The sequence below is a fragment of the Marmota monax genome, unplaced genomic scaffold (assembly GCF_021218885.2).
Source record: "Marmota monax isolate L192 unplaced genomic scaffold, Marmota_monax_Labrador192_F-V1.1 WCK01_AAM20220418_F8-fsc00096, whole genome shotgun sequence".
Lineage (NCBI taxonomy): Eukaryota > Metazoa > Chordata > Mammalia > Rodentia > Sciuridae > Marmota > Marmota monax.
The window spans coordinates 1,273,368-1,288,780 of NW_026695236.1; the positions used below are offsets into that span (position 1 = coordinate 1,273,368).

General features: G+C 33.3%; 1 protein-coding gene across 6 annotated transcripts in view; it reads left to right on the forward strand.

The window, feature by feature from the left end:
• The window catches only part of Nox4 (NADPH oxidase 4), a 174,260-nt gene that overhangs the window by 105,010 nt on the left and 53,837 nt on the right, over positions 1-15,413 (forward strand). For all 6 annotated transcript variants that reach the window (XM_046439393.2, XM_046439395.2, XM_046439394.2 and 3 more), the window contains one exon: positions 4,112-4,172. In XM_046439393.2, the coding sequence (XP_046295349.1) occupies positions 4,112-4,172 (61 nt within the window). The remainder of the gene's footprint in view (positions 1-4,111; positions 4,173-15,413) is intronic.

Here is a 15,413-nt window from a genome sequence, read left to right on the forward strand (position 1 = left end):
TTAACTGAAAATTGTCCTGAGCATATATTTCTAGGAGAAACAATATATCAACATTTCTATTATTTTTTCTCTTGGAGAAGTTTTCCATACTATTACAATATCAGTGAGAAAGATTTTAAGAATCAGGACACTATGGTTTAGACATTAGTGAATCTGAATATTGTTTGTGCACAGGTAATAAAATGAAATTTTAAGGAAGATTTTCATTCATTATTTTCATACCATATATGCTAAATTCATCCTGTATGTTTTTCTGTGAAGGGCCCTTTCAAATATGTGTTGATATCCCTAAGTAAAAATGTATTAAGATCTGTCTCTTAAATTCTAGCTAGTTGAGAGATGAATCAGTGACATACAGAGACATAATTCCTAAGAAGTTGAGAGAAAAGCATTTTGTTCTGTGCATTAAAAATTAGACTAGCTTCAGAGGCTAGTCTACCATTTTTATGCATTAAAAATTAGACCAGCCTCTGAAGCTATGTGTATAGATTCATCCAACACATTATAGAGGAAGGTTTGCAGTCTTCTATGAGACCTGAGGGGATGTTAAACATTATATGCAATTACCTTTTGCAATTTCTGCAGTGAAGGCATGGAACAGATGTGACTATTTGGTGAAATATGTGTACTTTCTTTTAGAATTCACTATGAGATTAAGTTAAAGCCAGCTGTACACCAAGGCACATACAATGATAAATCTTTTTTGTACTCCATTCTGATTTCTTGGCTTACATTACATTCTTTTCTTTCTTTCTTTTTTTCTTTTCTTTTTTTTTTTTTTTGGTACCAGAAATTGAACTCAGGTTAACCACTAAGCCACATCTCCCGCCCTAATTTATGTTTTATGTAGAGACAAGGTCTTGCTAAGTTATTTAGGGCTTCACTAAGTTGCTGAGGCTGGCTTTGAACTTGCAAACCTCCTACTTCAGCCTCCTGAGCTGCTGGGATTATAGTTGTATGCCACTGCACCTGGCACATGATATAACTTAAGATCTAGTTTCCAATGAAGGAAACATCAAATGACATTTGGGTAATCAGATTGATAGTTCAGAACTCTATTGAGATTCTTGCTTTCTGCAAGCTACTGGAAGGTTTTGGTCAGCTTTAAATAGTATGGAATAAAAATGGTAGATAGTATTTATAGATATAATTTTATTTGGAAATTTACTAATGACCACACTAGTTACTATCAGAGATATTAATATAGAGAATGTAAATTAAATAAATACAGAATCATAATTATAAGTGCAAATTATAATTAAATTAGTATTAATGATGTTTCAAATATCATTTAAGACATTTTAATTTGTCTTGTGTCTCTTACTACTGTTACTAGTAATAATCCTATCAGAAAACCTGATTTTTAAAGTAGTAGTTTGGAAATTCCATGCTACATTAATTCCCCTCCTTCAATATAGGTCATATGCTTTTAGTTAATTTATAATTTATTCTGAGCAGATGGTTAATATCTACATTTTTATTTAATGTTTTCATTGATTTACAAAATTCTTTCACTCTTTAATGAGTTGTTGACCTATCTACAAAGTATTATTTTCTTCTAATCTCCTTTTCATAGAGCAGTCTTAAATGATCCACATCAATTGGTCAATCCAGTTGGCTCTGAGGTCTTGAATTTTCTTTATGTAATCGTGGGGCCTGTCAGAACACTGCCATTTTCTTTCATCTTTGTTTTAAGACCTCCCATTTATCCTTGATTTATATTATTTTACATACATTCTACTATTATTTAACAAGTATCTTTTTTCTTCTGACTCTTTTGATTTTTTATGTAATCCTCACTTCTATTCCCTATCTTTACTTTAATGAAGACAATGGCTTGCCACAGTTAAAAACCATGCAGTCTAATAGATCTAGTCTAAATTCCATCTTGTCTAGTTGTATGATCTTGTAATTTAATTCCTTTTCAGTCTCAATTACTTCTTTAATATAAGGCAGCTCTGCAAGGTTATTGTGAGATTTTGGAAGTAAAATAGCACCAGCTCTGGTAAATGCCACGTAAACAACACTGAGTCACCACAGGCAGATGAGCTCTTAATACAAAACCCTTAGGTTAAATGTTTTTTTTCAGAATCCATAATTATTCATGGTCTTTAAATGGTATACATATTCTATATGTTACTTAAAACTTCCAATAAGTGAGTCAACATTTGTAAACAAATTGGTAATTCTTTAGGACAATAATTCTGTGTGAATTATATAGAAATATGAGCCTCCTCCAACATGATGGAGATTAGGGCCTACTTTTTCTTCTGTTAGATGCAGGGTCTCTGGTTTAATTCCTAGGTTCTTGATCCATGTTGAATTAAGTTTTGTGCATGGTGAGAGATAGGGGTTCAATTTCATTTTGTTGCATATGGATTCAGTTTTCCCAGCACCGTGTGTTGAAGATGCTATCTTTTCTCCAATGTATGTTTTTGCCACCTTTGTCTAATATAAGATAATTGTAATTTTGTGGGTTAGTCTCTGTATTCTGTACCATTGGTCTACCAGTCTGTTTTGGTGTCAATATCATTGCTGTTTTAGTTACTATTGCTCTGTAGTGTAATTTAAGCTCTGGTATAGTGATGCCACCTGCTTCACTCTTTCTGCTAAGGATTGCTTTAGCTATTCTGGGTCTCTAATTTTTCCAGATGAATTTCATGATTGCTTTTTCTATTTCTATGAGGAATGTCATTGGGATTTTGATTAGAAGTGCATTAAATCTGTACAGTGTTTTTGGAAGTATGGCCATTTTGATAATCAGTCTACACCCAAAGTACTTAAAAACAGCATACTACAGGGACATAGCCACATCAATGTTTATACTAACACAATTCACAATAGCTAAACTGTGGAACCAACCTAGATACCCTTCAATAGATGAATGGATTAAAAAATGTGGCTTATATACACAATGGAATATTACTCAGCAATAAAAGAGAATAAAATCATGGCATTTGCAGGTAAATAGATGGAGTTAGAGAAGATAATGTTAAGTGAAGTTAGCCAATCGCAAAAATCAAAATGCCAAGTGTTTTCTTTGATATAAGGAGGCTGATTCTTAGTGGGTTAGGGATTGGAATCATGGGAGGAATACACGAACGCTTGATAGGGCAGAGGGGTTGGAGAGGAAAGGAGGAGGCATGGGGTTATTAATGATGGTGGAATGTGATGGTTATTATTATCCAAAGTACAGGTATGAAGACAAAAATTGGTATGAATATATTTTGTATACAGAGATATGAAAAAGTGTGCTCTATGTGTGTAATAAGAATTGTAATGCATTCCACTGTCATATATAAATTTAAAAAAAAGAAATATGAATCTCCTATCTTCAGTCTTCCATCAGTTGAGGTCAGAGGTGTGATAGTACCACCAAATGGATTATGAAAACATTCATTATTCAAACTTTTAAGGTTCGAAATTATGGATAAAAGGCTAAGAATCTAGAAAAAAGGGGGTTCTTTACTGCCTTATTTATTGTGGTCTGATTTTTTTTCCTTATTTTGAATATCTGCATGCTTTCTAGATTTTTTTAAGTATGGGATCACAGACACTTTTTCTTTCCTCTGGTTCCACAACTAATTTTCTTCCACAGGTATCCTCGAGAGTACTTTTGAGAATGAAAGGAAGGAAGGAAATAGAACTATTTTAAATGTGAACATACTTAAATGGACATGGCAAGGTCATGTCACATTTAGAATTTTTTTTCTCTCTAATTTGTCACAATGTGAAGTATATAATAATATTTGGAGGAGAATACACAGAAATCATTAGTATTCATTTCTTGGTTTATGAGGAAGCCTGGCTCCTATTATATATTTTAATTGGAAGATGATTTAGCAGAATTTGTAGTTAAATACAATGTACTAGCAATTTCAGATTGTATGTATTTTATTGTTTTATGTAAGTATTTATAAGTTTTTGAGAAATATAGAGTATCTTATTGATGAGTTAGAATTGCTTTTTCTTTATGAAATGAGGGTCAGTATAGATTTAAGTCTGTTCTCTCATTATCTACTGATTTATGAAAATGAATGTTGTGATTAAATCATAGTCAGGTAATATATAATTATTAATCAGAATTAATTCCAGAATTTATTTTTTTCAGTGTCCTACTGAAACCAAAGCAACATTTGGGGTTCATCTTAAAATAGTAGGAGACTGGACAGGTATGTAAAACATAGAGGGTTAATATATGTGCTTTGATAATAATGGGTCATAGCAATAATTTGCATGTGTTTAAGTTGTATAATTACTAATACGCAAGGAGAAGTGTATGTGTTTCAATCTATTGTTCTGATTTCTTTCTTTGCTTCTACAGTTTTGACATGTAAGTTTTGTTTTTGTAAGATGCATTTTTTAAATTAGAATACCTTGGATATCAGTAACTATCAGCAAATCATAGTTTTCTGCCTACTAGTCAGATATACTGGAAATAGTGAGAATGCTGAAATGTGTTTTAGAAAACATAATTTTAGAATTCATGCTAGGATTGACTCTCAAAATAGTCAACATTTGATCTGAGATAACACAAGTCTTCTGATTTATATATATATATATATATATATATATATATATATATATATATATATATATATATATATGACAGTGGAATGCATTACAATTCTTATTACTCATATAGAGCATAGTTTTTCATATCTCTGGTTGTATACATAGTATATTCACACCAATTTGTGTCTTCATACCTGTACTTTGGATAATAATGACCATCACATTCCACCATCATTAATAACCCCCTGTCCCCTCCCTTCCCCTCCCACCCCTCTGCCTTTCTACAGTTCTTCTATTCCTCCCATGATTCCGCTCCCTATCCCACTAAGAATCAGCCTCCTTATATCAAAGAAAACACTTGGCATTTGGATTTTTTCGAATGGCTAACTTCACTTAGCATTATATTCTCTAACTCCATCTATTTATCTGCAAATGCCATGATTTTATTCTCTTTTATTGCTGGGTAATATTCCATTGTGTATATATGCCACTTTTTTAACAATCCATTCATCTATTGAAGGACATCTAGGTTGGTTCCACAGTTTAGCTATTGTGAATTGTACTACTATAAACATTGATGTGGCTGTGTCCCTGTAGTATGCTGTTTTGATCCTTAACATGACCTTTTGTGTAGTGAATCTATACATATATTAACATCATAACATCTTTGAAACAGTGGTCACTTTGTATTAAGAGTTTTGATTAAATTATATATATTCCTTTGACCCACTAGAGTGACTGACAAAGCAGCTTTAAGTTGTTTTTTGAAGGAAAGAATGAAAGTGTAAACATGAATATCAATATAAATTAGAGTAGTTCTATAGCTAAGCACTAGGCAAGGAATTACCCTATAAAATATTTGTAATCAGAAAAATATAGATTTGGTGTTATATAGGGTACAATAGAAACTTCATAGAGAAGACAGAATTTGAATTGAATCTTGGAAATCAGGTACATGAAGAAATATGTAGGTAATAAAGTGAAATTTACAGCATTGTCAAAAGTCAGTGAAGGTATGGACTAAACCACAATTGGAAATAATGAGTCCATCAGTCTTCAATCAGTCAAACAAATGGCAAAGTCTCTCACATGAAACAACAACAACAAAAAATAGTCAACCTAATAAAATCAAAGATTTTCTTTTGGCAAAAATTATGGAAAAGCCATTTTGGGTCACCCTGGTGAAAAGTATGAATGCCTCCCTCCATCAGATATTAAAATAACCTTGATATTCTAGGGAGCCTTTGAGGACTTTAACACACTGATGAAAATGGTATTAATAAGCTTCTATTTGGATGAATTAGAAACAAATGTCGCTTCTGAAGGCAGAGTAGAAGGAAGTCCTAGAAAGGTAAAGATGGAAAATAGAAGAAGTAGATTTGTGAGCACAAGTTAAGAAGTAAGCATTGGAAAAAAAAAAGAACTAGTTTCTTTTGAATATCAGGGAAAGATAATATGTTGGGTATTAAGAAATATTTTGGCACAAGAAAAAGTGTAGTTGATATAAGCAGATTATATAATATAGTTAAAAAATAATAGCAGTGTGTATAAAATCCTCTATCTTTAAAGCACTTTAAATGACTTGAAATTCAACAGTTTAAAGGATTGGAAAATATGGACCATAAAATTCAATCGATAAAAACCTAAATAAGTTAACAAGATCTTTGAGCTCTAATGTCTTACCCAAGTAAGACATTAGACATCATAAAATCAGGCTTAAAATAGCTAACGTTCATATAGTAGTATTCAAAAGAGACCAAGGTAGTCCATAGGTACAACAACATGCTGGAGTATGAAGTATTCATTCTTATGTATAACCAGAATCAGTTGGTAAAATCACAATTGTTTTGGTCCTGCTTGGGAAATAAAGAATGAGGGAATTTTTTTACTGGTAAGAATTATAGTACAGTAGAAATAAAGTTCAGTGATAAATGCTAATTGATAGAATTCTACATCTGTAAGAACAATGAAGACCTAATTTAATTTAAGGGTAAGTGTAAGCTTCATGATGGTTTATTACTAGCTATTGTTTCTAAGTTTCTTCTCAAAGTTATTTTTTATCAGTAGCTTATTAAAATAAATGATTACATAACCACTTATTTTAATTATCTCTATTAGGAACACATAATGATGTTAATTTTATCCTTTATTTTAATGTACTGTACCATTGAAAGGAAAACAAGATCGTTCTATTCAAAGAGTAAAGTTGTATTCAGATGCTTTTCAATTAGTAGACCTTCTTTACTGTTGACTTGAAATACTTGTTGGCTTAGAAAAAAATGTCAAGCATTCATGCAGAGAACACCTAAATAATTCTACCACTGACATTTTCGTTCAAAAAAAGACTTGGCTGCCTTAAAAAAAAATGAGATTGCAATTATTGAGGGAAAATTGAGAACACTACTCCTGAGATCAGGATCACTGGTTTTTATTATAAAATTGATTAGAACTCAGTATTAAGAGCAGTAGTTATAGGAAATATCAGAGGTGCTAAGGTGTTTGAACATCAATGGGTTTGTTTTACTTAGAAATATTTAATTATAACTTTTCTATGGTGATATACCTTCTGCATGTGCAGTGTACAGGATATAAAGAGCAGATTTATGAGTGTCCCATAAATGTTTATTCCAAAATAAATTTACTACATATACTGCAGTGTTCCCAAAAAATCATGAAGAGCTGCATAACACAGAGCAAGGTGGCATGTAAGTTTCACATTTGTTGTCTAGATTTTTATTTTCATTAGGCCTCTAGTGTGAGGCCTCCTAAAAGTGCAAGATACCCATTAAGTTTAGAAATATATATATTTTAGTATATATATAAAAATATATACTATCAATGGCTATAGCCACAAAGGAGTAACTGGAAATGTACTTTATGTTGTTGTTGTTGTTGATATGCCTAGAGAATTGCACTGGTTAGAATCCCACAAGCACTGGTTAGAATCACATAAGCACATTGAGAGTGGAGTAGATTACCCAAATAGTTTTCTCTTTTGATTAAAATAATACTTTTGTTGGTATTCTAGAATCAATCATGTTCTCCATTTGCAAACATATGGTCCTAGATTGCCTATTGACTTGGTCATCATTTTTACTGTTGAAAAAATGTCTTAGTTTTGTTATATATGATTACTGTGGAATTTTCTGAGGTATGCTATAACCTTAGTTATTTTAATGGTCTAAATTGCAGCTTATTCCATAGATCATTGAATTCAACTGCAAAGGTATTATACCTTCACAGTAATTTAAAATTTTGCCATTGACATATTCAATAATTAATTGATAGAAAAGAATTGTACATAAACATGCAATAGAGGACTTGTTGTATGACAGATCTTCTTGGAATCTGGGATAAAATTTTTCATATTGTTTATTTTTGATGGGGTACAGAGCATATGGATTTGACTTGATCTCATCATATTAATTACTCAACAGTGCAGATAATCTTTGATGCAGCCTTAGTTAAAGAACAGGTAGAAAAAAGAGGCAATAGCTGTTTCTTTTTACTTATTTCTATACAATTATGTAAACCAGGCATATTTCAGACATCATTCAGCTGTTTTTTCATAAAGAGATTAAAGCATAATATGTATTATGTGTTTAAAATAATTTAAAAGACTTTTGATATATTCCTTATAAGTAAAAATGTGACCATGACAATTACAAATGCTATTACCTTATGGTTACAACATATTTTAGGTCAATTGTATCATCTACCTTGTGCTAAATATAATAGTGAAGAGCTTTGGGTTGATGCAAAAAAGCAAAAATATAACAGTGTTTCTATTGAATGTTGTACCCATTTGAAAGCCATGCTAAAAAGAATATATAAAATAAATTGGAGCAGACTAACTTCTTTGAATTATATAAATCATATTTGTGTATATGAAATTTCAAGCTTTTACATGCTTTATGTAAATGTTAGTCTAAGACAATAATAAATATATACTATCAATGGCTATAGCCACAAAGGAGTAACTGGAAATGTACTTCATGTTGTTGTTTTTGATATGCCTAGAGAATTGCACTAGTTAGTCACTTGTGAAAGATAATATTTAAGCTATTTGCTATTTTGACTAAAATGAAATATACATTTAATACCTATTATATCCTAGACTCTGTTTAGTCTCTAGGAATATAGCACTGACCAAAGCAGACAAGGTTCCTTCTTGCGTAGACATGTATTCTGGTCAATGAAGACTTCTAGTGATCAACAAAGCACTTAGTATATTATTGGACTTTTTCAGGACTTCCCTTTATTTATTTATTTATTTATTTATTTATTTATTTATTCTAATGTAATGGCAACCTATTTGAGGACTTGGGCCAGGATCTGACTCATGTTTTGAACGGGTAACTCTGAATGCTGTGTAGAGAGGGTACAAGTAGGCAAAAGTAGAAATAGGAAGATGAGATAAGGGAAGCTTTTGCTGAAGTACAAGTAAGAAAAATCCTAAATTCGCTTAAGGTAATAGTGATTAGAGGTAAGGGAAGTGAGATATGGTTGGATTTTACAAGTATTGTTGATGACAGATTTTGTTGATGCATTGGAGTTTAAATGTAAGAGAGGTTAGGAATCAAGGAAGACTCCAAGATTTTCAGCTTGATTAGATGGATAGTGCTGCCACTTGTTGATATAGAGAGTACTATTGCATGTTGGGGATCACAAGTGGACACTGAAAGTTTAATTTTGGACATATTATATTTGGATTTCCAAGAAGGGAAGGTTTTAGGAATTTGCATATACAAGCATACCTTGAAGATATTGCATGTTTGGTTCCAGACCATTGCAATAAAGCAAATAAGATAGGTCTTGTGAATTTTTTTTTGTTTCCTAGTGCACACAAATTTATGTTTACAATATACTTAGTGTATTATGTGTACAGTGATATTGTGTCTAAATATGTACATACCTTAATTAAATATTCTTTATTCCTAAGAATAATAGTAATCATCTGAGCGTTCAGCAAGTAATAGTGGAGGGTCTTGCTTTAATGTTGTTTTGTGCTGAATTGTCAGAAGGATGCTTCTAAAGGATGGCTGTGGGAATTTCTTAAAGTGAGACAAGGCTGCAACATCCATTGATTCTTTCTCAAAATAATTCTCTGTATTATTTGATGCTATCTGATGGGATTTTTCCCCCATAGTAGAACTTCTTTCAAAACTGGAGTCCATTCTCTCAAAACCTTATGTAATATTCTAAATCCTTTGTTCACATTTCAACAATATTCCTAGAATTTTCACCACGAGTAGTTTCCATCTCACAAAATCATTTTCTTTGATCATCCATAAGAAACAACTCCTCAACTGTGGAAGTTTTACCTTGAGATTGCAGCAATTTAGTCATGTCTTTAGGCTACACTTATAACTGATTTAGTTGCTGTTTCTACCACATCTGTAGTTACTTCCGCTATTGAAGTCTTGAGCCCTTGAAGTCATCTATGGAACTTGGAATCAATTTCTTCCAAACTTCTGATAATGTTGATATTTTTACCCTTTACCATGAATCACAAGTGTTTTAGTGACATCTAGAATGATGAATCCTTCCCAGGAGGTTTTGAATTGGCTTTGCTCAGATCCATCAGAAAAATCACTGTCTTGGCAGCTATAGCCTTAAAAAATGTATTTTTAAATATTAAGACTTGAAATTTGAAGTCAGTTTTTCGGGTTGAAAGTCAGTGATATGTGGATTTCAGAATGGATGTTGTATTAGCAAGTACGCAAATAACTTTGATCTCGTGTATCTCCATTAGAAATTTTGTGTAATTTGGTGCATTGTCAATGAGCTGTAATATTTTGAAAGGAATCCTATTTTTCTGAGCATTTGGTCCCAACAGAGTGCCTAAAATATTCAATAAACCATGTTGTAAACAAATGTGCTGTCATTCAGGCTTTGTTGTTCAATTTACTGGGCATAGGTTGAGTAGACACTATAACTCTGAAAGGACCTAGGAATTTTTGGAATGGTAAATGAACATTGGTTTTAACTTTAAGTCATCAGCTGCATCAGCTCCTCACAAGACTGTGAGTCTGTCCTTTGAAGCTTTGAAACCAGTCATTGACTTCCCCTCTCTAGCTAGGAAACTCATAGATGGCATCTTCTTCCAGTATAAGGCTGTTTCATCATCTACATTGGAAGTTTGTGGTTTAGTGTTGCCATCCTCATCAATTACATTAGCTATATTCTAGCTTCTTCTTCTTCTTTTTTTTTCTTTTTTTAGATTTTGTTAGTTGTTGGTGGACCTTTATGTATTTTTATGTGCTGCTGAGAATCGAACCCAGTGCCTCACACATGCTAGGCAAGTGCTCCACCACTGAGCCACAACCCCAGCCCTATTCTACCTTCTTGCTGCACCTTCTGTATCAGAACTTGTATGGAGATGGAGCCTTCCCTTAAATTCATGAGCCAATCTCTCCTTCCTTTAAACTTCTTCTGTGGCTTACTCACCTCTCAGAGTCATCATAGAATGGAAGAGAGTTAGGACATTGCTCTGAATTAGGCTTTGATTTAGGGAATGTTGTGGCTGGTTTGATCTTTAATCCACATCCCTAAAACTTTTCAGCAGTAAATTTTTTTTATTATACAAATATTCACTGAAGTAGCACTTTTATTTTTTTTTCAAGAACTTTTTATTTTTGTTCAAAACTTAGCTACTATTTGGTACGAGAGGCCTAGCTTTTGGTTTGTCTTTGCTTTGACATGCCTTCCTTACTAAGCTTAATTATTTCTAGCTTTTGGATTTAAAATAAGATGTGCGACTCTTCATATCACTTGATTACTTAGAGGCAATTATAAGATTTTTATTTTACTTTTTTGGTACCAAAGATTGAATCCAGGGGTGCTTAACCACTGAGCCACATCCCCAGCTCTTTAAATTTTATTATTATTATATGTATTTATTTGTTTGTTTGTTATTTTTGAGACCCAGTGTCACTAAATTTCTGAGATAGGCTTTGAATTTGTGATTCTCCTGCCTTAGCTTCCCAAGCCACTGGGATTACAGGTGTGCTGCACAGCACCCAGTAATTATAATGTTTTTAATTGACCTGAATTTGAATATTGTCATGTCTCAGGAAATGGGAGGCCCAAGAAGAGGAAAGGAGACACGAGTGTGCCTGGTCAATGGAGCAGATAGTATACATACATTTATTAAGTTTTGTGTCGTAGGGTTCAGTTTGTGGTGCCCCTAAACACTTATAATAGTAACACGAAAGATCACTGATAACAGAATATACTGAAGGACTTTATAAATATTTAAGAATTACCAGTTGTGACAGAGATGTGAAATGAGCACATGCTATTAGAGAAATGGTGTCAATAGACTTGTTCAATGCAGGGTTGTTTCAAATGTTCAATATCTGCAATATCTGCAATATGAAATAAAGTGAAATATATATGCTTATGGAAGTTAGAGAGAGATCTTGGCTAGAGGTCTCAATTTGGGGATCATTGGTATATTAACAGTTTTGAAGCTGTGTGGGATCACCTACAACAGCAATTTTCAATTTTGTCGTACCTAACACCTTCTTTTATAATATTACATATGTCCATTTTGCATTCTTAAAATGACATTTATAGGCAATATGTATGTAATTTAAAGAACAATTTAATATAATAATTTAGTATAAGAAACATAATATAATTTTAAAAAATATTTAAAATTTAGGGATGACTACACCAGGAGTCATAATGAAGTAGATGTAAACCTATATGCAAAGAAAGATCATGAATGAGACAATCTTACTACAAGCTTCAAATACAATTCAAATACCAAGGAACTGGTTCCTTTAATGTCTTGCTGATACTTCCATGATCAAATACCATAGATTAGGTGGCTTAAGCTACACAAATTTATTTTCTCACAGTTGGGAGACTGGAAATCCAGGAATAGGATACTACTATGATCTATTTCTGGTGAGGCCTGTCTTCCTGGTTTACACACAGCCACTTGTCACTGTGTTCTCATGAGAGACATGAAGCATGCTGTAAGATATTAGAGAAGAATGAGCTAGCTTTCTCCTGTCTGCTTGTATAGGAACACAAATTTTATTTTATCAGGGCCCTGCATTTGTAACTTTATTTAACCTTAATCACTTTTGTGAAGGCCCTGTCTTCAAGCATAGTGACATTGTAGGTTAGAGCTTCACCATAAGAATTTTGGGGGCATAGAATTCAATTCACAGCATATACAAAGGGATTTTCCAACTTTTGGTTTAGAGGGTAAACCTATACTTCTTCAGTTTACAGGGTAATTGTAATCCTAGAGATTTAATTTGTATATTAAAATCATGCAAATCTTTGCATTTTTTATAATTATAAATGAGGTTTTCATTTGCATGCGTATCCAGGAAGTTACTTGGAAAGTATGCAGGAAGTGGTATTCTCTATAACACTACTGGATATCTAGTGTCTCTGACCCTCACCCTCTTAATATGAGTAACTTTTCAACATCATTGTGAGGAGAAAATTGGTTCCCCAGCTCTCAAAATGTCTCATGAGAGGTGGCACTGTGCCTTCAAAAATAACTAACTTAAGAAATGTGCACAGTTAGCGAAAAGATATCATAGAACACTAAGCCCTGAAACATTTTAATTCAATACATCAAGTTCAGTGTAGGTTATTAAGAAGGACTGGCCACCAGGCAAGAAGAGTAAGTAATGTTTGAGTCCTAGACACCATAGGCAATACTTAAAAAACGAGCAAACAAACAAACCAAAGATTAATTATGTCAAATGCTGCTGAGAAGTAGACTAAAATGAAGACTGAATTTGGGACTATGGGCGCTGGCTTTACTGAAATGTTGGGAACAAAAACCTCACTGAAATAGGTTTTCAAGAGATAATAATAATAAAAGGGCAAGTGGAGATGAAAAGTGTAGATAAATCCAGGGGTGTGCTAGGGACAGCTCAGATGACCTTGACAAGTGACTTCCTAATAGCATATTCAGTGAAATTATGTTTGGTAGCTTCCCATTATTCACAGTGAAAGTATTTATTCTACAGAAATTAACAACCACTAATGCTTTGTCCCCTAAAATTCACATTTTGGAACTTCATCACCAATGAGATAGTGTTAAGACTGGGGGTGTTTAGAATGTGGTTAAGACATGAGGGCAGACCTATCATCAAGGATATTGAGGTCTTTATATAAGTGGTTGAGGGAGCAGGTTTGCTCCTTTCTGCTCTTACATCACGTGACATCATAGAATTCATCCCCTCTTGGTCCTCCTACCTCCTGCCATATGACAATGCAGCAACAGGCTTCATGTCAGAAGCAGAAGGCAGTCCTACCAGATACCAAGTATCTTACTCTTTGGCTTCCCAGGTTCCAGAACTGTGAAAAATAGATTTTCATTGTTAATAAATTTCCCAGTCTTAGTTTCTGGTTATGGCAATACTAACGGACTAAGACAATCATAAAATAGTACTTTAAAAAAAAATAATGTATCCATTACTTATCTATTCTTAAACCTGGCTATGGAACATGAGCCTGAACATCAGTGGACAAATTCTAAGAAGTTTATAATACAAATGAAATGAAAAAATAGGTCAATAGCTGAAGGGAGATTCAGGACAAGGCAGATATGATATGGGTATTTCATCATATAATGATATTTACATTGTAATAATTATAACCTATTTATATTTCCCTGGTAATGATATGAGTAATGAGAATGAAAAGAAAAAAAAAAGAAAAGTTTACCTTGCTGGAGAAAGTACAGTTATAGGAGCAATTCCACAAGAGCCTGCTAAGAGATTCCATACAGTTAGATCCCAATGTATAAGAGGAAGAATTGACTTAAGCTATGGTGGCATGAGCACCCATTCTTTATAACACAAGGGAAGCAGAGAATATGGTTACAGAGGATGGGTATTGGCAGGTGGATTTGGACGGAGATAAATGAAACTTCTATTTTGTTTCCTTCTGCTTCTTACTGAAATAATAGGGTTATCACTGAGAAAAAGGACAGGGGCAAAGTGTGGTAGAATTTTCAGTAAAAAAAAAAAGAGGCAGTGCATCATTTGAACTAGTATATTGATGAGTGAAGCATGATGGTCTCTCTGAATTGTGTAAAGTGGTTTTCTGTGGTATGTGTTCCTAAATTCAAAGTGAGGCCAATCAGAATAATTGTATTTTTTTCCCTAGTAACATTCACTGCTCTAGTTTAGCAGTTGAGCAGGTGGAGAGTTGGAGTTTAATCAGCACTGGTCCACTCCTGATTAAATTCACTGTAGTTGTCACCTCCAATCCATTCTCTGCACTGTAGCCATAGAAACCTCAGAGCATGAATCAAATTAAATCACTTCTCTTGCTTAAAATCCTTTAATAGCTTCCTATGCTTCTAGGAGAAAGACAAAAATCTTTACTATGACCTAGAAGGGACTCCATGCTCTGACCCTGTCTACTTTTCATTCCTATCCAATTAACTTATTTTATGCTCACAACACTAGCCTTTGATTCTTTCTAATTTCTTTTTCTTTCTTCCCCTGCTGTATATGTCCTGATTCAAATATTTACCCACCATCATCATTGCACACTGCCACCTACATGTACACTTAGTCTTTGCATCTCAGTTCAGGAGGCAATTGCTCTGAGAAAGCTTCTGTATACCTCAAATGAGGTGGTGGTTGTTTTGTATAAGCTACCATCATGTTTCTTTCAGAACTGTTCTCGCCACTGGTAATCATATAGTCAAAATGTGATCATTTGTGTAGTGAGTGAACCATTGTAGACTCTAAGCACTATCATGTTAGGGACCTGTATCTCTTTTTGCTCATTATTGTACTCAATTTACAAGTTGTTCATAGTAAATGCAAATATTTGTTAAGGTAAAGGAGGGGAAGGAAGGTAGGGGAAAGGGAAGGAGAGTGAGAAGGGAGTGAAGGAGACAAATA